Source organism: Toxotes jaculatrix, chromosome 10 (assembly GCF_017976425.1).
Source record: "Toxotes jaculatrix isolate fToxJac2 chromosome 10, fToxJac2.pri, whole genome shotgun sequence".
NCBI lineage: Eukaryota > Metazoa > Chordata > Actinopteri > Toxotidae > Toxotes > Toxotes jaculatrix.
Genome location: NC_054403.1, coordinates 15,940,140 through 15,962,013, shown reverse-complemented (window position 1 = coordinate 15,962,013; position 21,874 = coordinate 15,940,140). Strand labels below are relative to the sequence as shown.

The 21,874-nt window shown below is 41.8% G+C and overlaps 3 protein-coding genes across 3 annotated transcripts; 2 read left to right on the top strand and 1 right to left on the bottom strand.

The window, feature by feature from the left end:
- Positions 1-228: 228 nt before the first annotated feature.
- On the top strand, positions 229-8,912 carry tbc1d10c (TBC1 domain family, member 10C). The gene is made up of 10 exons (XM_041047498.1): positions 229-318; positions 744-884; positions 2,610-2,709; positions 3,026-3,133; positions 3,376-3,482; positions 3,763-3,877; positions 4,164-4,229; positions 4,454-4,643; positions 4,880-5,037; positions 5,582-8,912. Exons 2-10 carry the CDS (start codon positions 748-750, stop codon positions 8,573-8,575), a joined length of 3,975 nt encoding a protein of 1,324 aa, XP_040903432.1. The 5' UTR covers positions 229-318; positions 744-747; the 3' UTR covers positions 8,576-8,912.
- On the bottom strand, positions 8,894-14,089 carry rad9a (RAD9 checkpoint clamp component A). Its single transcript, XM_041047501.1, has 12 exons — positions 13,802-14,089; positions 13,592-13,662; positions 13,356-13,429; positions 13,169-13,217; positions 12,147-12,261; positions 11,876-11,975; positions 11,560-11,666; positions 11,341-11,447; positions 11,070-11,134; positions 10,878-10,976; positions 10,195-10,444; positions 8,894-9,399 (listed from the first exon to the last, which is right to left on the bottom strand). The coding sequence occupies exons 1-12, from the start codon at positions 13,833-13,835 to the stop codon at positions 9,292-9,294; spliced, it is 1,179 nt and encodes a 392-aa protein (XP_040903435.1). The 5' UTR covers positions 13,836-14,089; the 3' UTR covers positions 8,894-9,291.
- Positions 13,537-21,119, top strand: zgc:113229 (uncharacterized protein LOC550612 homolog). Its single transcript, XM_041047499.1, has 7 exons — positions 13,537-13,669; positions 15,675-17,156; positions 17,256-17,395; positions 19,453-19,888; positions 20,039-20,171; positions 20,318-20,535; positions 20,845-21,119. The coding sequence occupies exons 2-7, from the start codon at positions 16,269-16,271 to the stop codon at positions 21,097-21,099; spliced, it is 2,070 nt and encodes a 689-aa protein (XP_040903433.1). The 5' UTR covers positions 13,537-13,669; positions 15,675-16,268; the 3' UTR covers positions 21,100-21,119.
- Positions 21,120-21,874: the final 755 nt, after the last annotated feature.

Here is a 21,874-nt window from a genome sequence, read left to right as displayed (position 1 = left end):
AGTTTACATGTATCACTCACTCTGATGTCATGTTTGAACAATACAGTCTCACTTCCATAACATTATTCCATAAATAGTCAATTTTACGGCTAAAACTGCCTACATTATTTGGGGAAGTTGATTTAAGAGGATGCATTTGTAATTCTGAGGGGTGGAGGTACAGGGAGGGGGAGAGAGAGAGAAAGAGAGAGAGACAGAGACAGAGAGAGCAACTGAGCAAGAGGGAGGGAGGAAGTTTGTCTTCCTCTCCCATCACTGGAGGCTCTCACACTTCACCTCTTCAGCAACGAGTGCTCAAACATGACGGAAATGCAAGAGGTAATTTCATTTAAATGCATATTTTCAGAGATTTTCTCGGTCTGGTTATATCCCCGTGGTGTGGTTTTGTTTCTGGTTTTAGGGCAGCCAGTTAACTTAAGACTACTTTACACTAAAGCCAAAAAACGGAGGCACTAGATCTCACAGCCCTGGCTTGAATGAGAGGTGGTAAAACACATACTTTTAAAATGCTATGGTAGTACAGCAGAACAGTTCTCATTGAACACCAAGACAAACACTTTGCATACTACTACTAATTACCACTACTACCATTTTCAGACAGAGTTTAGGTATCGAACATCTTTGACATGAAAGTGTTGTAAAGTCATAAATTTCTGAGGCAGAGGCACATCAGCTTCACATAACCATGATGATAGTGTAGACAGTCACATGGTGAGTAAAGAGAGCCTCCTCTTCTCTTTCAGTAAGATGTTGAGTCCATCGAGTCCAACCCAGAAGAACCCCACTGAGGAGGACAGCTCTGGATCTGATGCAGGGTCAGAGGTCAGCCTGGAACCGGAGACAGACCGGTTTGGCTTCATTTTGACCAATGGATCCACAGCTGGGTGAGCAGTTCCACATTTTTGTCTACTCTAACTGTGCTGTTACTGTACTGAGATTGGCACTGTTGTCAAAACCAGGCATCCTGCTTCTCAGTTTTTGTTCTATCTTCAAAGAGGCATTTTTATTTAAAGAGGTCAAATGGTAGAGAGACAAATGCATGCTGAGGTGTCTGTTGACATTACTAAACAGTTTTGAAGTAGATAAACCTCCAGAAAGCCCAATGTTCATTAAAAAAAATACATACAGTACAGGAAATACGTGGTGAGGTCTAAAAATCTCAGCCCACTACCAAGATTTTTTTCTTTTCAGTAATTATCAAAAACAAAATGGTTGTGGTCAAACGGGTCAAACTGAAAGTGACTGGTAAGGTTTTCATACACTAATATAATATACATGTACTTATTTTCAGTCAACAATAAATTTATATGTGTGTGTGCTCCTTCTTTGATGATCTGATGGTAATTTATGTCTATATCTGTGACCCCATAAATAAAGTCATGTCTACTTGTTGTCCCTCATTAGAGGACCTTAGAGTGGATGTGAGCTGCTAGTGCGTCTAACACTTTATTATTTTTTTTAAAACACGTAAGATTCAGATATTTTCCAGTTGCTTCTGTCTGTGTTCCAGTGAATGAAGGAAAGTTTTAAGGGGCTGTACAGATTTTCACAAACCAAGTTATTTTCTTCCAAAGCAAGGCCATATATTTATATAGAGACCACATTGTCTGAAGACCAGTACATTTATTTGAGAAAACAAAAATACACTGTTCATGTGCAGAGAGGGCCAAACAGAGCAAAATGTTTCTGCTAATGAGTTAAAATAAAGTCTTGTTTACCTAGAAAGTGTGAAGTTCACTCTTGCTCCACTGCACCATTATTGTGAGCACAAATGGGGAGAAAGTCACATAAAAGATCAAGAGAGCAGGGCATAGAGCCTACAGTGAAACACGCTGGCAGTTATATTCATGAGTGTTGGTTTTTATAGGGTCATCTACAAAAATACTGCTCGGTTTTGCGCAGAGGCATGCCATCAAGTTGTATGACTGAGGATTAATTTTGCAGCAGGAGAGAAACCTTTAACACGAAGCTGTGTAAAGCCTGTTTGAAGTTCAAGGAAGAGACACAACCTTCTGAAACATCACAAGACACTCTGGGGGTGCTTTGATAATGTGGATTTTATAATTCTGCAGAAACATGTAAAATAAATCCCTGAAACGGTGCAAACTGTAATTAAGGTAGTGTACATGAAAATTATTTTACTCATTTACTCAATACACATTTTAACCTCAGATAATACAAGCAAGCAAACTCTTTCAAAAACAATAGGCTACATATTTACATTACCTTCATACAACAATAAAACTAAAAATCTTGCTGGTGGACTATGTGAAGACCAGCTGAACAAACGGCTACCTGGCATCTTAACACTTTGCTCATTGATAACATCCTGACCTGTTGCCATGGAGACATCGCACCGCTAACGTGTGGTTTTCCTGTTTCCTGTCTTGTTTTTCGGAGCACTGCCTTTCAGAAGTGACAACAGACAAAAGTGCATGCAGAAACGCTGCACACGGACTTAAAGGACTCCAGCTACGTTATTGTTCTGAGAGCCTTAATACTGTACAGTCAATGAGTGAGATGCATAATAGGCTTTCATTAAAGTAAGAATACGATTGTTTTATGTTTTAAAATACTTACCTGGTGTTTGGTGTGTTGTTTTGTGTCAGGAGTGTGGGCCCGCCCCCTGAGTTGGTCAGGCAGAGGGAGACCAAATGGATAAATATCATTCTCCAATGGGATCGCATTTTGTTGAAGAAGACCAGTAAGGTGTGTAGCCACTAAAATTCAGTAAATAATGGCATTAATGATAGCTGAATTCCATTTAGCTGCTTCAGGTTCAGGGTCCTGGTACTGCTCACGCTGGCTCACTGTCACGCTTCACTGGGACACTCAAGTAGAACAGAGCCATTGTTGATGTTATCAGTTACACCTGTGCTTTTCCTGTTTTGACAAGTTAAAATATCTGCTGGCCTATTTAACATTCATTCTGTCAACAATGAAAATACAGAATCATGTTGTTGTAGTCATTTGTTTATGACTGTTTGGGGCTGAAAATGTGTCTCTGTTAACTGTGTCCCCTCAGGTCAAAGTGCAGTGTCAGAAAGGCATCCCTGCCTCACTCAGAGCTAAGTGCTGGCCTCTGCTGTGTGCAGCCACTGACAGGATGAAACAAAATGAAAAACTCTATGAGGCAAGAAAACTCTTTGCAAATGTAACTAGTGCAGAAACAATTAGTTGATTAATTGATATTAATTAATGCATGTATCAATTAATCTACACAAATTTGACAATCAAGTAATTGATAATTATCAAGCAAATCTGACACAGATTTTCCTGGTTCCAGCTTCCCAATTGGGAGAATTTGCTTCCCTTTCTCAGTTTTACAACACATTTGCAGATATTTCACTGAAGTATTTTTTGTTTCTGTGTCAGTCTCTGGACTCGCAGCCCGCCCTGCAGAGCTGGGTGGATGTGATTGAAAGAGACCTGGACCGACAGTTCCCCTTTCATGAAATGTTCCTCTCCAAGGATGGACATGGGTAGGAAACATTTCTGCTTCTATTTGTTTCTGTTGACAAGTTGATGAGTCCTGTTGTTTCTTTAGTCTTTTGTGTACCTCTGCTACACCCACCCCATCTTTACATTCCTGCTATCTTTCTAAAATTAAAGTTATTACTATTACTACAAGTAAGTAGACAGTGATATCATTTGCTGTATTTTAACTTTTGTAAACTGTAATCTCTAATCAAAGGTGTAATCGTGAGTTTTAAACTTGTGGTTTGTGCATCTGACTGTTGTGGTGTGTGTGTGTATGCGTAGGCAACGTGGTTTGTTCCGGGTGTTGAAAGCCTACACTCAGTACCAACCAGAAGAGGGCTACTGCCAGGCCCAGGGGCCTGTAGCTGCAGTGCTGCTGATGAACATGCCCGCTGAGGTAGCGACCACAAGTTTCATGTCAAATAAAGACGCTGCAAACCCATCACAGAAACATTTAATTAATCTGGATTTCACAACAACAAAACCCCCCTTTTCAGACACTGAATCTGTAACATTATTTGCTTCATCCATATGTTAATATACTGGCATTTTGGCAGTCTGTCCCATGGTACAAACAATGGTTCAGATACATAACTACCTTGGTGGTAATAGGGTAATACAAATATTAAAAAAAAGAATTAGCTATCATGGAATCTAATGTTCACCTCATGTAACCCTGGCAGGAGGCCTTCTGGTGTTTGGTGCAGATCAGCGAGCAGTACCTGCCTGGATACTACAGCCCTCTGCTGGTGAGAACATGCACGTTTCCACACATGAACAAAATGTACCCGATCAAACCTGTTTACCCTGCCACACACAGATATTCCACACGTAGGCCAGTCAAGTGAATCTGAAGGCATATTTTTGTTAACTTGAGCTATGGACTAGCCCCAGTTTAGCAAGAGGTTATAAAACAGTGATGAATGTGCACAGTGTGGGTCTCCATCTGAGCCTGCTGCCATGTGTTGTGTAGGAGGGAGTCCTGTTTGATGCAGGCATGCTGACCTGGGTCTTGAAAAGGACTTGTCCAGCTGCACACAAACACCTGCAGCACCACGGAGTGGAGCCCCTCATGTTTGCCACTGACTGGCTGATGTGTCTGTTCACACGCCACCTGCCATTCAACACTCTCCTCCGAGTCTGGGACCTGTTTTTCTGCTATGGTACATCCTCCACATAGCCTGCAAATGACACCTTCTTCTAATAGTGTAAATGTATAATTTCAAAGACACAATAATCTGTATTTTTATAAGTGTGCTACATGGTATCTTTTGATAAAAAAATATAAAATAATACTGCTGATCATTTATAGTGTGATTTGCAGAATAATGATTAATTAAGAAATAATTTGTCATTTCTACCTCTCCATCCACGTTTACCTCTCCTCCCTTCTGTGCAGGGGTGCGGGTGCTGCTCCAGGTGGCGGTGGTGCTGGTGCGTCGGGTGCTGGGTCGTGCCGAGCAGAGGAAACAGTGCCAGGGCCAAATGGAGACTCTGGAGAAGCTGAGGGGCATCAGGGAGCAGGTCCAAGAAGAAGATGATGCCTTTATAGCAGAGGTAAGTAAATAATGCTAAAATTATGTTCCAGACTATTTTGGCTACCATGAACTAGAATTACACGCACGCATCCACTTTTCACATTTTCATTAAGGCACCAGTTTGCCAGTGATAAACAACCTGGTTATAAATCCAGCATAATTTAGGTTCTTCATTGAGCCCGAACTGGAGGGAATGCTAGCACAGTTGTATGTTAACTTATAGATATATCGGTTTATATTTGCAAAATGTCAGCTGCAATTTGCTTTGAAACATGACTAGGGTGATGTTTATTAGAATTATTATAATATTATAATATTATAATAATAGTAAAGGAATATAAAATCCCAAATTGAATTAAGAGGAACCACAATAAGGTTACTGAAATATATTTCAGTATATCACTTTTCTTAGTGTAATCAATATCCACAAAAGTTACACTTGTTTTAGCCAGTACACACAAATTATAATTTAATACTGTACAATTGATGATTGACAACATTGCAGTATAACAAGGGGATCACCAACATCTTTCTATTTCCCATTCCTCTCTCTGCACTCTCAGGTGTGCTCGGTGCCGCTGTCAGCCAGAGATCTGGAGAAACACACACAGAAGGAGTTAGAAAAGTGGAGGAAAGACAGACCCTCCTCCACCTTTGACCCCAGAGGTCGCTGCCAAGGATACCGGATGGCGTGTGCAAGGGCTCGACAGAACAAGGAAGAGCAGGACAGGAAAGACAGAGAGAAAGGGAACCTTTCCGTCCCTCTTTCTCGTTCAGCCTCCACTCTGTCGCTGTCTCCTTCGCTCCTTCACAAGAGGCTGAGGAAAGGGGGAAAAGCAAACACAGGTGATTGGGAAGGCGGTGGTAAAGTTGTGAGGCATCTTTCAATGGCATCAAAAGAGGACTGGAGAAGCTGGAATGAGATAAACTTTAAGGCAGTGCAGGGTGTTCAGGAGGAGGAGGACATAGAGGAACACAAAAAACAGAGTGAGTCAAAACTAACAGCACAAACTGAAGAGAAAGAACTTTCAGAGGAACCTAAAGAGATGGACAAAGTCCAAAACATACCAACAGAGCACGCAGAAGAACCAGTAATAGTAAAAGAACAGATTGAACAAGTCGAAACAAGAATCACTGAGAATGAGGAAAGTCAACCCAAAGAGACAGAGGACAACAAGTTGCTTTCAGAACAGACAGAGGAAACAAATGTGGAGACAGAACAAAACCAAGGTCCAGCCAAAGATGAGACTGTTGAAAATATTCTTCCGCCCACTGAACATACCTCTCACCATGACCAGGGAGAGGAGCTGGACTCTTATAGCCAGTCACAAGTCCTGGAGCAACAGAGTCACAAAGGCCAGGACGAGGAAACCGAGATCAAAGATGAAAAGGAGGAAATAATAGAACAAGTGCCAGAAAGTGAGCATTTAGCTGCTGTGGAGGAAAATCAGAGTGAGGCAGAGAAAGATGCTGATGCAGACACACACACAGACGAAGAAATGCAAGTAAGTGTAGACTCGAGCGAGGAACAGATGACTCAGGCAGACATGAAACCAGAAGAGAGGACAGGAAGTAAAAATGAGCATCAGATGCAGGTGGACACAGTCACTGAAGCCTCAGAAACAATAATTGAGACAAGTCCATGCTTAGAGACCGACAGCAACACCGAAGCAGGAACTTTCATAGACCCGGATCTAACATTAGGGACAGAGACACAGGAAGAAGTGATTACAGAGACAGACAAAAGCCTACAGGGTGATGCATTTGAAGTAAAACACCACAGTACTGAGTCATTAGCCAAAAGGGAAGTCATAGAAGAATGCCACACCCAAACAGAGACAGAAACTGAAGAAAAGGTGGAGGAAAATGCAGCCACACAGGACGAATTGGAGACCGAAACAGTACAAATAGATTCAGAACAACCCATAGATTCAAAGACAGAGACAGAGGCAGAGGCAGAAACATTAATCCTGCTTTCACCTGAGTGCATCCCACAAGAAGAAGACACCGACAGAGTCGGTGACACACAGGCTGAAGCAGAAACACCAGTTGATTCAGAACAACCCATAGATTCAAAGACAGAGACAGAGACTGAGACAGAGGCAGAAACATTAATCCTGCTTTCACCTGAGTGCATCCAACATGAAGAAGACACTGACAGAGACGGTGACACACAGGCTGAAGCAGAAACACCAGTTGATTCAGAACAACCCATAGATTCAAAGACTGAGACAGAGGCAGAAACATTAATCCTGCTTTCACCTGAGTGCATCCAACAAGAAGAAGACGCTGACAGAGTCAGTGACACACAGGCTGAAGCAGAAACACCAGTTGCGGACGATACAGTGAAGGAGTCAAGTGAAGACTTTGCTCACTGTTCAGAGAAAGAGTGTGATACAGAAGCATCTGAACCCACACAGGAAAAAGAAGAAATAACTTTGACTGTGTCCCCAGAGACACAGGTTGACAATGATCAAACGCAAGCAGAGGAAATACCAACTGAATCTCAGACGACCGTGGAAACGACTGATTCTTTAGCACCTCCAGAGAAGGAGGAGACCTCCAAGGAGGCTGAAGCAGTGAATCTCGCCACAGAGCCTGATGGGGAAATGAGTTCAGTAGAAATGAGTACCTCTGAGGAACCTGCACCTGAAGAACTGACAAGCCAGGCCACTATGTGTCCTTTAAAGGAAGGAGAAAGCACACAAAAAGTCGAAGAAAACACTGTAGGAGAGGATGACGTCTTCATTTCTACTCCTAACTTGACAGACAATCCACATACTGACTGCAACCGACAGGTCCAGAATAAAGATGATTCTCCGGCTGAGCCGAATAACAGCGGCGTGGCACAAGCCTCTGGGCACCGTAGTAGTAGGTCGTCTGGTGACTTTTGTGTCCGCAAGCCTTCCAGCTCCCGTGGACCCAGGTTAGCACGTAGGCTCTCAGAAGATCTCTTCACCGCCCCACAGAAACCTACTCAGTCACAATCTACCCCTGATCAACCAGAAGTTAAACACACTGAATCACAGTCCAATCCTGGAGCTGTAAACCCGACCCAAACTCCTCCCGATGAGACTCGGTCTTCAAAAGTCACTTTATCACTGTCCGCAGAAGAGAAAGAGGGGACAGTGGCAGAGCACGAGCGGCCCCCACCAACTAAACGTTTTGGTCTCTTCCGCAGACTGAGAGGAGAGCAGCCCAAAAAGGCAAAGGAAAAGGGGGCACAGAAAATGCAAGTCCCCAAAATCTTGATTCAGGACTTCAGTGATGGAACGGGGAAAGTGGTTGAGGACAAGGGTGAGGAGAAACTTAGCTCTAGGGAGAGGAGGAGGAGGCGGAGGGAGAGAGAAAGAAGGGAGAAAGAGGAAGAGAGGCTAAGGAGGAAGCAAGAAAAGGAGATGGAGAAGGAGAGGGAGCGAGAGAGGAGGAAACCTCAGACGAGGGGGAAAAGTTTTCAAGTGCAAAAGGAGAAAGGTACCAATGATCCGTCTCACTCTGCAAAGACTGGCTCACAGACGCTTAGATATTCTGCTTCTTATGCTGAATCTTATTTTTGACAAATGTTCGCAATAACAACTGAAGTGATGAGGTCTGAGGCACATGGTTACGGTTGTAGTTTATGGCAGTATGTCTTTAAATTGTTTGCATTAAGGTAATAGTTCCATTTTATGTGTTAAGGAATTTCGGGCCTTTGTTTACAGTTAGCCAATGCCATATTTTTGCTGCACCTTATTAAAAGCTCTTACCATAACCATGGACTCCAGACCTTATCCTTCCTGATCCTAAAGCACACGTTCCCCTCATCCTAAATCTTTGCCATACTTGAACCTTTTTCACATGTAAATAAACAATAAATGATGTTTAGACACTTTGAAAAATAAGTTTGTTTTATTTGGAGAGACTTGTTTTTTTCTCCGCTGCACCTTGATCCTTGATCACAAACCGAACAGACTCCAAACAAAAATAAACAGGAAGTGCTTCATGTCTACTTTCACATAATCCTAGATTTCCACCATAAACATTATAATCCAATAAAAAGCTGGAATACATGGGTTCTGTACTGATGCCTTCTGCACAGTTTTGGTTTTAAAAAAAAAATAACAACAACAAAAAACAAACATTTGTACAAGCCAGTAAAAATAAAAATAAAGGTCCAAGATGTCAATTTCTACATTTTCAAGTAGTGCAAGTGGCATGGTGTAACAGTAATAAAAGTGGACACACATGAACCTCAGTCCACAGTTCACATCCCATCAGTCCACTGTCACTCTACTTATGCCTCATCCTCACTGTCACTGGCCAGAACCTCCTGACATGTCATTGGTTGAGTACTCATCTGAGAAGACGGGGGAAGCACGGATCCAAAGAACAACGAACAGAACTGTGGGAGGATGACACAGAAGAAGAAGAAATATTAATATAATTGAAATAATAGGCTAGTTTGAGAAAGGATACAAGTGTTATCCAATGAGATCACAAAAGGAAACTGGGGTTAAAGATGGTGCGAGACAGCAGAAGCAAGTACATAACAACTTCTCTCATGTTTTTGTTCAATATCAGTCATTTGTTCCAGTCACAAACGTCTCAAAGTGGAATAATGTTGTAATCAGTACAGCTAGTCTGAGAACAGTTGTGTACTTTGTAAACTCCCACATCAACATGACAAAGGTCAGGTATAAAAAAAAACTATGCAGAGATTTTTGAGTCTTGGAGTTTGCACTTGGCTTCAGTATTTGTTGTGCTACAAGGCCAGGGCAGAGGAGGGGGAAGATATTTTAAGAAGGCCACTAAAGGGCAGAGAGTTGCTAAGAGGAGAAATAAAATTTATGTTTATACTTTATTTGGTATTTTGTGCTTAAACAGCAACATAGCATTGCTACAGGAAGTCAAGTCTCATCTAGCTGTCAGTGTTATGGTGTGTTTTAAAACGTGGACGCAGATTATGCCTTGATTTGGGAAATTCAAACTTTTTTTAATGAATTGTGCTATGTACAGTCTGCAATGCATTTTTGAAAAGATTTCAATTTCTACAGTTTCCTGGGTAAATAAATATGAAATGAATGAATATAAAAACACAACAGCATATGCAAATGGAAAACCGCTAATCTGGCAATCCATTTGGTCTCATCTCCCTTTGTTACATATTCATCTACTTATTTATCTAGCCAAACCATACCTTCTTATTAGGTGGTCTGTCTGAATCAGCTGTATCATCTTCTTCCTCCCCTTCCTCCTCCTCACTGTGTATCCTTGTCCTGTGATTGGCTGCAGGAGGCTGTTTTGAGTATGTGGATTCAGCTAATGGGGGAGTTGGTGAACCTGTAGCAGAGGGACCTGGTACAATACTGGTATCCATGGCGATGAGGTAGGAGTCTATGTCGTCATTCATGAAGTCATCGGGAGGGGCAGGCGGCGGTGTGCGTGCTCTGAGAGGTGGAAGGAAAATATGACAAGAATGAGGAAGAGAAAAGGGGAAAAAATGTGGTTCTCAGGCTCCATGCTGAGATTCACTGACAGCCTGTTTACATATGTGTTCATCCACGCAAAAAACAGTTCCTTTATTCATTTTCTAGAATCAAATGGCTGTTAGTGCAAATTCAACAAGAATATGCTGCCAAAGTTTAATTCGACAGTGGAGCAGACCACATGTGCTGGACCTGGACCTGCTGGATCAAACACCAGCAGCATGCAGTCAACTGACTCTCCGCTCAGAGGATGTAATTGGCCACCAGGTGGTGTGACATCCCTGCAGAGTAAATGCTAGAATTTCCTGCCTGCCATTAGAAATGAGAAAAACTACTGTGTATGATTAGCAAAACGGACTGACGATTCTGTTTTTTGAGTGTTTGAATGTTTTACCGTTGAGTGTTGTTTTTACGGAGGTTGGGATCGTCAGAAAGCGTGGCCAGCACAAAGTTCCCCTCCAGGACACTGTCTGTTACTGAAAGCACCACAGGGCTGAGACACACATGCACACACAATGTAAATGTCTGTACACTGTAGTAACATGTGATCAACTATATGTTGATATCTGTAAGTGTGTATGCTTACCTCCCTGGCTCATCAAAGTATATAGAAATAGGGAGACCAGTAGACTCAGCAAACACTAACAAACCCTGGAGGACAGATGACAATAGGCAAACCTCCTTGATGAGAAAATCAATGCAAGAAATTATATTACCACAACATATTTTAGCTGTCTCCACCAATGCCCCCAAAGGACTTCTCTCCATCTATGGTCAATTTCCCAACCCTTTTTCTCTCTCTCTCGACTTCTCCTATTCTTTTGCCCTGTCATCCCTCCCTTTGTCCGCCGTCTCACCCTTAACTCCTTGAGACAAAATGTGACGCTGTTGTGAGCTTGGACGGCGAAATGGTCAAACTCATCTGAAGCCAGACACAGCTCTGTCAGCATGGTCTTGGACTGCTCTGAGAGGGAAACAGAAAGAAAAACAGGAGTGAATGGAGGACAAAAGCAACCTATGTTTGTCAAAGAAGTGACCCTGTTTTTAGCTGCTTGATGAATAGACAACCAAACCACCTGTATCTGCATCCACATGGTTCCTGACCCACATCCGTTCATCACTCACTGCCACAGTCACCTCTTCCAGAGACGGTGGAAAGTGCACGACTGTGTCCACCAGCAGCCTGAGAGCAAGGGAAGACATGACATCAGCTTACAGTGAAAGAAACGGACAGAGAAAAGGGAAGCAATAAGCTACAGCTAAATAAAAGACATCTCACTTTGTTTGTAAGCCAACAACAAATGTTACAGAGAAGGTGCAAGACAGAAGGCAAAAACTGTCAGTACTACAATAATATTTTTACAATGAAGAATGCAGAGAGATCTCACAGACCTGGGCTGGGCCCTGAACACATTGGCACAGCTGTCCTTATCAAACACTGCCTGTAAGCTTTCACTGTCCTGGAAAGACAGGTTATGTGTCTTCAGCAAGCCTGCAGAGAAAGTGCCGAAACACAAATCTTCACACATTGAATAGAATGCAATAAATACATGGGGTACTACAAGAAATAAAACATGCGTCAGTGTGAATGAGGTGTAACACTTGTCAAATCATCAGTGTAAATCATTGTGAACCATTTGAGGAGGAAGTGAAGCACTGATACCATGTTTACAGTGCAGGGTGAAGGTGAGGCGGTTCTTTTGCTTGTCCAGCACGATATGACACTTTTCCACTGTTTTTTCCAGAGACGCCAAAGACCTGAACACAGCCTGCACACTCTGACTCAAACACAGAGGAACATAAGAAGTGGAAAATACATGTGTAAATATACACATGGGGAAAAGACTGACTATGTCTAATACTAAAACATTCTAACAAAAACCCAGTTGAGCTAATACTCTTTATTGAAGCTGCTAAGAAAACAATGTTTTAGTTACTGGGTTTAATTTCTAAATTCTACAAGTGCCCAATATTTTTTACATGTGATAATACAACTTCTTGGTGACACGTGTTCTACCCTTTTAAATTACCGCCATGTACAGCTGTTAAAACAAGAAAGCTCAGTGGTTCTGCGCAGCACATACAGCAATAACCACACAGTAGTACCGTGGTAGCAACATGACAGGAAAGAGAGCATCTCAAGTTGAGTATTGAAAAGATATTTATCAGGTTCAGGTTCTTCTTTAGGAGGAAAAAGCACATAAATATGATTACAAATCCTATTGTGCTGTTCTGTTATCTTATTCTGATCTTTAGTATATTTGTTGGAGTACCTATTAGGACAGCTGCACAGGATATGCCTCCCAACAACCTGAATTAGCTGTAACACTAAAAGATCAACTGTGATTGAGAGCTTGTGAAAACTAGTGAGTACATGAGCAAAGGGATTGAGACAGGCAGCAGTAACTGCAACTTCTCTAAGCCTCTCCAAATAGTAGAATGAATGCAAACTCAAAAGGAAATAAGAAGACCAATACTAAACATGGAAAGCCCCAGGATCACTTATATGGAAAATAAAATTACTGTGATAATGTTAAAGGATGGGTGGTGTTGATGAAGGTGTACTTGAGCTCATTTGATAGGGCTGACATAGATAATTACAGCCCATGTAAATGAAATGAACATGAGACACGAATTATATAAAGCATTAGAGGAACCATGGCTCATCTCTTTGTTTCAGCATACCTTTATTGCCATCTTGCAGCGGAAGGCATGCCCACTGGGGATGGTGTACCTGCACAAGAAAAGGGAGGGGTAGATGGCTTAAAGCGCTTGGAAATGACACACAAAAATGTGATTCAGTGACTTACTCGCTCTCTCTTGCACACACACATATTTCACTGCCGTTTATACACACGCACACAATCTGCACCTGCTGAAGAAGAGTGGTGCGAACAGGAAGCAAGCATATGCCGACCGAGAGGAGTTCACAGACCGCAGGGCCAGCTATGAGAGAGAGAGAGAGAGAGAGAGAGAGAGAGAGGAAAAAAAAGAAACAAATCAGCAATATTCATTGACGCAAACTGTGCACCAACAGGAAGCAACAAGATACATATGTATGGCAGGCGGAAGTGTTGATGTATGCGTGTCAGTAACAGAACAGCTCACCCCGTCTTCCTGAGGCTCCACATACAGCTCATCACCGATCCTGGACAGCGAGTGGATGGCTTTGGCCAACACTGGACGGTACACACACACACACACACACACACACACACACACACACACACACACACCCCACAACACTATTCTAATTAACAGCTAAGTGATTTCATATACTTTAAAGACAAGGTTGAAAAGACAGGAAATGTTTTCTACCTTTCACATTTCCTCCCGTCACGACGCAGTCCATTTCTGCAGACTAGAAATTACTTTTCCGTTAAGTTAGCAAACTCGGCTACAAGTTAGCCGAAACTAGCGGCTAAACGCCAACAAGAAGTGAACCAATGGGGGGTTAATAGTTTGCACACCGAGTGGTAATCCTCTTAGTGCCGAAAACATACTCCATTCGGTTGTTGTTTTATTTTAAAGTTTTATCTTCGATAGTTGCTCGACTAAGCAATCTCCAGCACTGATCTTTGCGTTGTTTACGCCGCCATTGACCGCTTCCGCCCTGTGCACCAATCAGAGAGTAAGGATCTCATGGGGGCGTGGGTGATCAGACGCATGCGCAATTGACTTTCAAAACCAGTAAGAGGTGGTGGAAGTCGAGGATGTAATAAGAGTTCAGTAGGGTGTTTAAAGGGCTTAATTTATTTTACAGATTCATATTTAGTCTGAAGGTGTGAATAGGTATTTACACAGACAGTTATAAATGCAAAACATTTTACATTTGAAAATACTTAGTATGCTGAGGACGAATGCATTTGATGTATTGTTAAGTTTTTGGGGTTTTTTTGTGGTTACACCAGTGTTGAAAAATAACTAAGTACATTTATTCAAGTGCTGTGGTAAATGTATGTACACTTCTTAGATACTTTATGAAATATTTCCACTTAATACCACTATACTTCCACTCAGCTACATTTCAGAGACAGATATTGTACTTTTTACTCTACTATGTTTATCTGACAGCTGTAGTTACTGGTTATGTTGCAGATTAAGATTCTACACACTAAAAACATGGACAGATTATCAAACAATGAGCCATTGGACACAGACATGTGAAAGGCCTCCCCAACGCTCCTACACAGAAGCAGGAAATCCTGACTGACAGAGACACCTAACATCTGCAGTCGTGTTGTCATTTCACTTTTCTTTGTAGTTGTTTTTTCTTTGCATCTCTCTCTGGTTATTTTGTGTTATTTTGTGGTCATTTTGTGTCCCTTTGTGGTTGTTTGATAGCTTACCAGTAAGTAAAGTTCTGGCCCATGAGCCCCTTGACCCTTGAGCCCCCCCAGGCCTGTGCCCAGGGGTCCAACACTCTGGAAAAAAGAAATTCTCTTCATTTTTATTTTTTATTCCCGAAGAGAAATAAGGCAATATAAAGGATAATATAAAGGATTTTCATTTCATATATTTATAGCTGCCTTATCATTATTATTACTATTATTAAAACTATTTATTCTAGTTAATGTGATAGTTTGTTTGAGATTTTACTGAATGAATCACACTTTTAAAACCTTTTGGTCTCTGATCAGTATTTTGAGAGACCAAAGGGCTGCTTTCATGTGACAAACATTACACTTATCTAAAAATAAAGATTTTTTTATCAAAATAAAAAATAGGTGGGCAATATAATATATAATGACAAGCTGGTGGTCAATATTAACAAACACTTATGAAAAATAAAACAGTCAGAAAAAAGTACTCTGTTAGGGGATTCCACTAAAACAAAGTTGCTTTACCTTTTTATTTAAAAAGAAACATAGAGTTAACAAAGTTAATATGGTTAATATGCCCATTCCAAATGTCATAGCAGACATTTTCTATTTCTTTCATTCTCAAGACACATAAATAGCAGCTGCTCTCAAAAAACGCCCTGTAATTACTGCTCAAGGGTCACAGTGGAAGAAAGAGGGTGTGTGTGTGTGTGCACGTGTGAGCACGTGTGAGCAAGGGAGTCAGGGAGAAAAGTAGAAAGGAAAGGAGGGTAAAAAGAAAGATGGGCAGAGAAACTAAGAGAGAGGGAGAGTCACTGTCAGTGCACAATTATCTCACCTCACTGGTCTTTCTCGTCTGTCTGCTTCAGTGTGTAAATTCTGAGGAACGCCGCCAAGCACCATCTCTCCTCCCTATCATCGCTGAGGAGGTCTGGCTAAAACAATCTCCCTATACTGAAACCTTGGACATTTGATGAAAGAGAGAGACTTTGAAAGGACACAAGAGGACAAAGGTCAAGAATTGTTTTGAGTCTGGCTCATCTTTGTGCCAAAACAACACAAAAAAAGAAAGAGACTTCTGCTGAAACGTTTGAGGATTGTGGAGGAGTGGAAGAAGTATGACAGTAAGACCTGGCTGAGGAACTTAAATGTTAAGAAACGCAGCTGTCCTGATATTTGTTCTGAGAAACAACTAAGAGGATGATGGAAAAAAATTGGAACATGAAAAGGGAGGAAGACAACCATCACAAGAGTCTTTACAACAAATGCAGCAAATGCTGGACGGGGTGACACAAACACTTTCTTCTGTCATGGTTTCCAGTCTCTATTTGAAGCAACACTTTACATAAGACTGTGTGGAATCCAGCCCTTTTAGCGGACTATATTGTTGTGTTCATGTGTACTCATTGTTGACATGCCTTTCTGTGATTTCTGGATTTGATACACAACAGTTTTGTTCCTAGATGTCTCAGTCACATAATCCAACAGACACTCAGAGCTTGCTGCAGTCCATGCTGCAGAGACTGAAGCTCCAGTCGGGAAGAGAGGGCCAGCCATTCCTGCACTCGCCTGTACCAGCTGCTAACACATGGAAGCAAGATGGAGAAAGAGAAGCCGCCAACCTCCAGAGAGTAAACAACAGCCCGGCAAATGGCTTTGAGTTTGGTACCAATGGTAGCCCCTCAAAAAAGTTTGGGATTTCTGCTGCGGATAGTAATTTTGGCCTCAAAGGTAGGGAAATACAGCAACCAGGCCTTGACAGTGGAATAAACAGGGGTCTTATTTCCTTCCCCTCCCAGAAGGATGACATTGATAATAACACGGGTGAGAACAGGGTGTTGGAACAGGCCCCATCGCCTAGGATCACCCCAACAGGAACAGGGCAGCTGTTTCCCGCTAAAGCACTTAAGGATGCTGACCTCACTTCCTTTGAGAGGACTGATGGGGAAAGGGTGAGTTTTGGCAGTTCTGCAATGACAAGACACATTCCTGGTAATGAAGATACTGTCCCAAGCCCCGGACAGAACCAGGGCTTTACACCCAAAGTCTACACGTGGTCCTTGAAGTCCACAGATGCAAATCTTGACACAGGAAGTCAAGACAATAAAGTGCTGCCTATGGAGAATGGAGGATTTGGAGATTTGGCACAAAGTAAAGACATGCAGTTTTTTGCAACAAGCCAAAATACAACAAGCAGTGGCTCCAGAAGAAAACAGCGACCATCTGAGAATAAAACGAGGAGATGGACACAGAAGCTTAAAGAGAGATGGTTGGAGAGGTCGGGGAGTTTTGGTAAAAAGGGAAAAGAAGTAGGTGGGAGAGTAGACCGAGAGAGTGAACAAGGAACTGGGGTGAGTAGTGCAGTTTTATTACACTTATTCTCTATTGTCAAAATTAAAAAAAAAATAAAAGTAGTGAAACTGAAAACTGAAACTTGTTTACTCTCTCAGATTTCAACTCAAAACCAGCTACTGACAGCAGAAGGTCTTATCAACACATCAGTTAAAGAGGAAGACAAGCCAGACAGCAGTGAACCCAGTGAAACCCCTCCTACACGCACAGAGGACAGCACTCTTGAGGGGCGTATCAGGTAATCAACCATCAAATTGTCCTAAAATTATCAAAAATACACCTAAACCAGTTCTGTAGTCGGCAAGCTAATGTTCTCACAGTCAGGTTTTGAGACACCAGTGAGATATGTGAGGTATTTCTGAGCTGTTTCCAAGTTGAGATGTGATGTTGTTCTGCTCTGTTACGTTCCCTGTGATGTGCCTTTCTGGTCCGATGTGCCAAACACACGCCTCTCCCTGACAGCATCTGTCATCAGACTTCCTCAGTCACACCTTTTAATAACACGCCTTATGCTGAAACATCATCAACAAGACCACTGGTGGAAGAAGTTCTTCTATTAAATATAAGTTGTAACACTATAGTGTAAAACTACTGTGTTACAAATAGAAGGCCTGAATTCAAAATCTTACTGGAGTACTGAAGTACAATCAGCAAAATGTAGTTCAAGTAACAAAGGCAAACATACTCACTGAGAGTGCGGAACAGCTCTTGTCAGTGTCATGTAATTATATATTATAATATTACCACTGACGCTTTAATGTGTAAGTTATGTATTAGTGTTGGTGTTGGTTTTAATGGCATTAAGATGAACTAATTAAACACTGTTGGGTAGTTTGATTTACAAATACAGTGCAACCTATTTTGATTGTTAGGCCAAATAAATGTAACGGAATAGAAGTATAAAGTAGCATAGTAGTATTTAAGCGCAATGTTGAAGTAAAACATTGTATATTACGTAGATGTACCACCCTTGAAAGAGACGCATACTCATCCATAAAGGGTGATCCTTTCCTTTGTGTTTGAAGGATAAGATTGGCATTATTTTGTATTCTTCTTATAGTCAGCAAATCCCACAAAAAGACCAAAGCCAACAATGTGTTGGCCTTTCTCTTAGTACGTTTGGACTTAAATGTTCTGTCCAAAGATCGACTTACTCAGAAGTAAATATTGCATTTATGCTGGTGAGTAATACACTTTTGGTACTCAAGTGCAGTGATTCTCAACCAGGAGCACTTGTATCCCAGAGGGTACCTCTGCTGTTGCCATTGATGAGATGGTGGAGTAGTTAGTTTTGGCGGGGGGGGGGGGGGGGGGGTTATTTATCGGTTATCTTTATATAAAGTATAGTAAACAGAGAAAAAATAACTCAGATCAGTATTTGGTTCCCCTCAGTATAGTTGTGCACAGTTTTTAAGGTTCTTAGCAGGTAGGTTATTCTTGTTCAAGCATTGTCTCTCTTGTCCTCTGTCTCTTCTGGTAATCCCAGACTGGGTTAATGATGTTGAACTCTAAAGATAGTTCTTTATCACTCTGGCTGTATGTTTGGTCATTGTCGTGCTGCAGAACGAATGTGGGACTGATCAGAAATCTCCCTGATGGTATTTCGTCAAGGATAAGAATCTAAACATCTAAAGTTCCTAAAGCTTTTGCACAGTGCTGAATGTGTCCACATATTTGTGTTGAGGAGAAAAATAAACACACAATGCCAAGAACAGTCTGACTCCACAGGCTTCCCACCAAACCGAGCCTGCTGTAACATCTGAACACCATATGTTTTAATTGAGACAGCATGTAAACAAGAAGCAAGAAGAGAATCTGAAATGATGGTAGCAGAAATGCAAGCTTGACCACTGAAAACAGAGAAACTAGGCCTTGACATTGACAATTCCAGGATCACTATGTGCTGTGGGAAAAATTACTGTAACAATATATTTCAATTTTTATATAAAGTTAACACATTTGAAACATGGGGCTGTGGGTGTACGTCAGACAAAAAAAAGGTGGGAAACCACTGGTGACTATTTGTGTCACCTGTGGCAGTGCAGTGTATGAGAGAGTGAGTCAAAATATACTGCACTGCCCAAGTTCATCACAGGGAATGGACATGACACGATGTGGCTCACTGATGTTTTCTGAATGTTTTTTCTAGGACAACAATGACACTATTGCACAGAGGAATAAGATATTTCAGGCTTTGGCTACACAGACAATACTTGTTATTAAGGTTAATTCACTGATTTTTTTTTTTTTTTTCATACCATTTGTTTACAGTAGAAATCTCTTCTCTCGTGGCAGGTCTTCTAGCGACTTTGACTTTGGCCTGGGCTCATTCAGCCTACTGGACGAGATCGTCACAGGTCAAGAGTGGGCTAAGTTCCTTAACCCCAACCTACCACCCACTTCAACCAATCAGAGACCACCAGAACAGCCGCTGGGCAAACCCCAAATCCCACCAAATCCTTCTGATAGTGGTCAGTTATCTCTGATTTTGAACCAGCAAGGAAGTGGGAACAGCCCGTGGAGCTTCAGGGGCACAGAGTCATCGCCAGGTTTAGATTTCAGTATGGCACAGATATCGCCTGATGCTTTCCTACCTGTCGGCATGGACGTTTCAGGGGGAAAACAACAGCAGGATGTTCACAGAGTGGCTGATCAGTCAGAACCAATGGAAGACTGGCAGTCTGGAGAGAGAGGACAGAGGCAGCAGTGTAGACCTTCACCCTCTGCACAGGTTAGAAATCACTTTTTTTGTGATTAGTTGTCATAAAGCATAGAAGAATCAGAAGTTATCCATAACAACATTTCTTTAACTCCACCTTCTTGTGTGAATTTTTACTTTCACTTTTGAGTTGATCACCACTTTATCTGGTTTCAAATGCAGCCTGCAGATGTTGTGGACAACTCAGCGCTCAAGAGAGTCAGCCTCAACAGAAAGAGGCAGCATCAGTCAGCCGAGAGGAGGGACGAGGGGCTTCAACCTGAGAAAATAAGCGATGGAAACGAGACAGGCAGAGGTCAGAACAACTCAATTCTCTGAATAATTAGGAATTTCAGGCATTTGAGTTGAAAGGGGTTAGATGTTGTCATCTGGACCAGACACATTTGGTTGAAATGATGTTAGAAATGAGAAACTCAGCTCTTGCTCTCTCTCATTTCACAGGGGGCTCTATATCTTCACTGAGCATAACCAGCAGTCATGCGATGGATGAAACAGGAGAGTCACAATCTGATGTTGCCATGCTTTTGCACACTGTAAACTCTTCTTCTTCCCCCCTCTCTCCATCTTCTTTTAACCCTTTTGCTCCTGCACCACGGGGTGTCCTCAGACACTCCATATCCCAGGATTCTGAGTCCTCTATGGAAACAGTGACAAAAAGGGTGAGATATTGTGTATCACAGTGCCTCCTTGTGGCATGATGCTGTTGATGGTGAAACAGAAACACCTCAGAAAAACCTCAGAAAAACAAAAACAAAACAAAACAAAACAAAACAAAACAAAACAAACACCAAAAGTAGCCAATAACCAGAGAGGTGGTCATAGTTTGACTGACTTTGTGTGGAACATATGTTGCATCATTTTAAAAAGTATTAGTAAAGTATTGATCAATCAATATTACATAGACCAAATATAATACTAAAAAACTAAGATTTTTTAACTATTGCTTCTTTCCTTTTTTTTTTTTATAGAGGCGAGTTGAAGAGAACCGCCGGGTTCATCGGGTTCATTTTGCAGAGGAGATGGTGACCATAGTACCTCCGAAGCTGGATATGGACGTTACAGACTCAGAGGAGGATTCGGAAGCAGATGATGACTCTGTGATAGAGCAGGCGTATGAGGTGGAGCAGGCGGCAATGGAGGAGGTGGCACCGGCCCGTCGGCATGCCCTCCCCGCCTGGATACAGGCTCTGAAGAGGAAGAACACAGGGAGGAAGCACAGATAGTGACTGTGAAACTACAAAAATGAGTCTCACACTTTTGTCTCTATTGAAATAAAAGGGGGAAAAAAACAAACAAGGTCACACTGAGAGTTTGCCGACTGGATTTTTTCCTGGACACTTAAAGGACCTCTGCGCATCTTATTGCTCCCCATCATTCTCCACCACTGGTCAAAATGATTACTGATTAAGTTTTGAGTGTTCATGAGCTCAAACTGGCAACAAGTCTGGCCTTCTTCTCTCACAAGGACTATGATGTTTAAGTATCAATTATCAGTTTTAATTTAAGATTATTTTTTATTTTACCCTTCGTTGTTTTTGAGCCCATGTTCTCCTCTGTATGACATTATGTTGTCCTCTTCCTTCAGTAACACACTGGACAAAGGCAGACTACAATGTGGTCTACTGTTTGTCTGTGTCACTAACTCATCCTCCACATCCTCTTCTCTTGGTAATGGCTCCCTGTCCGGCCATCCTGGCAATTAACCTCAGAGGGGGAAAGAGAGATGAGTTGGAGCTGAAGCTGTGGTTCCTGATGTGTCTGATGTATCTCTGTTCAAACCCTATTTTTTAAGCCATTTGCTTGCTGGAGTTAGTGAAAAACAATATATATATATTTTTACTATGACAGTATTTTTACATGACTATTATCATTATCATCACTTATATTACTCTCTGTTTTTATTGACTGGGTCATGAGCTGCAGTGATGCTTCCATGTGAGTCGAACAATGAGGTTAAGACAAACATTAAAAGAACTGTTCAGCATTTTGGGAAATAAG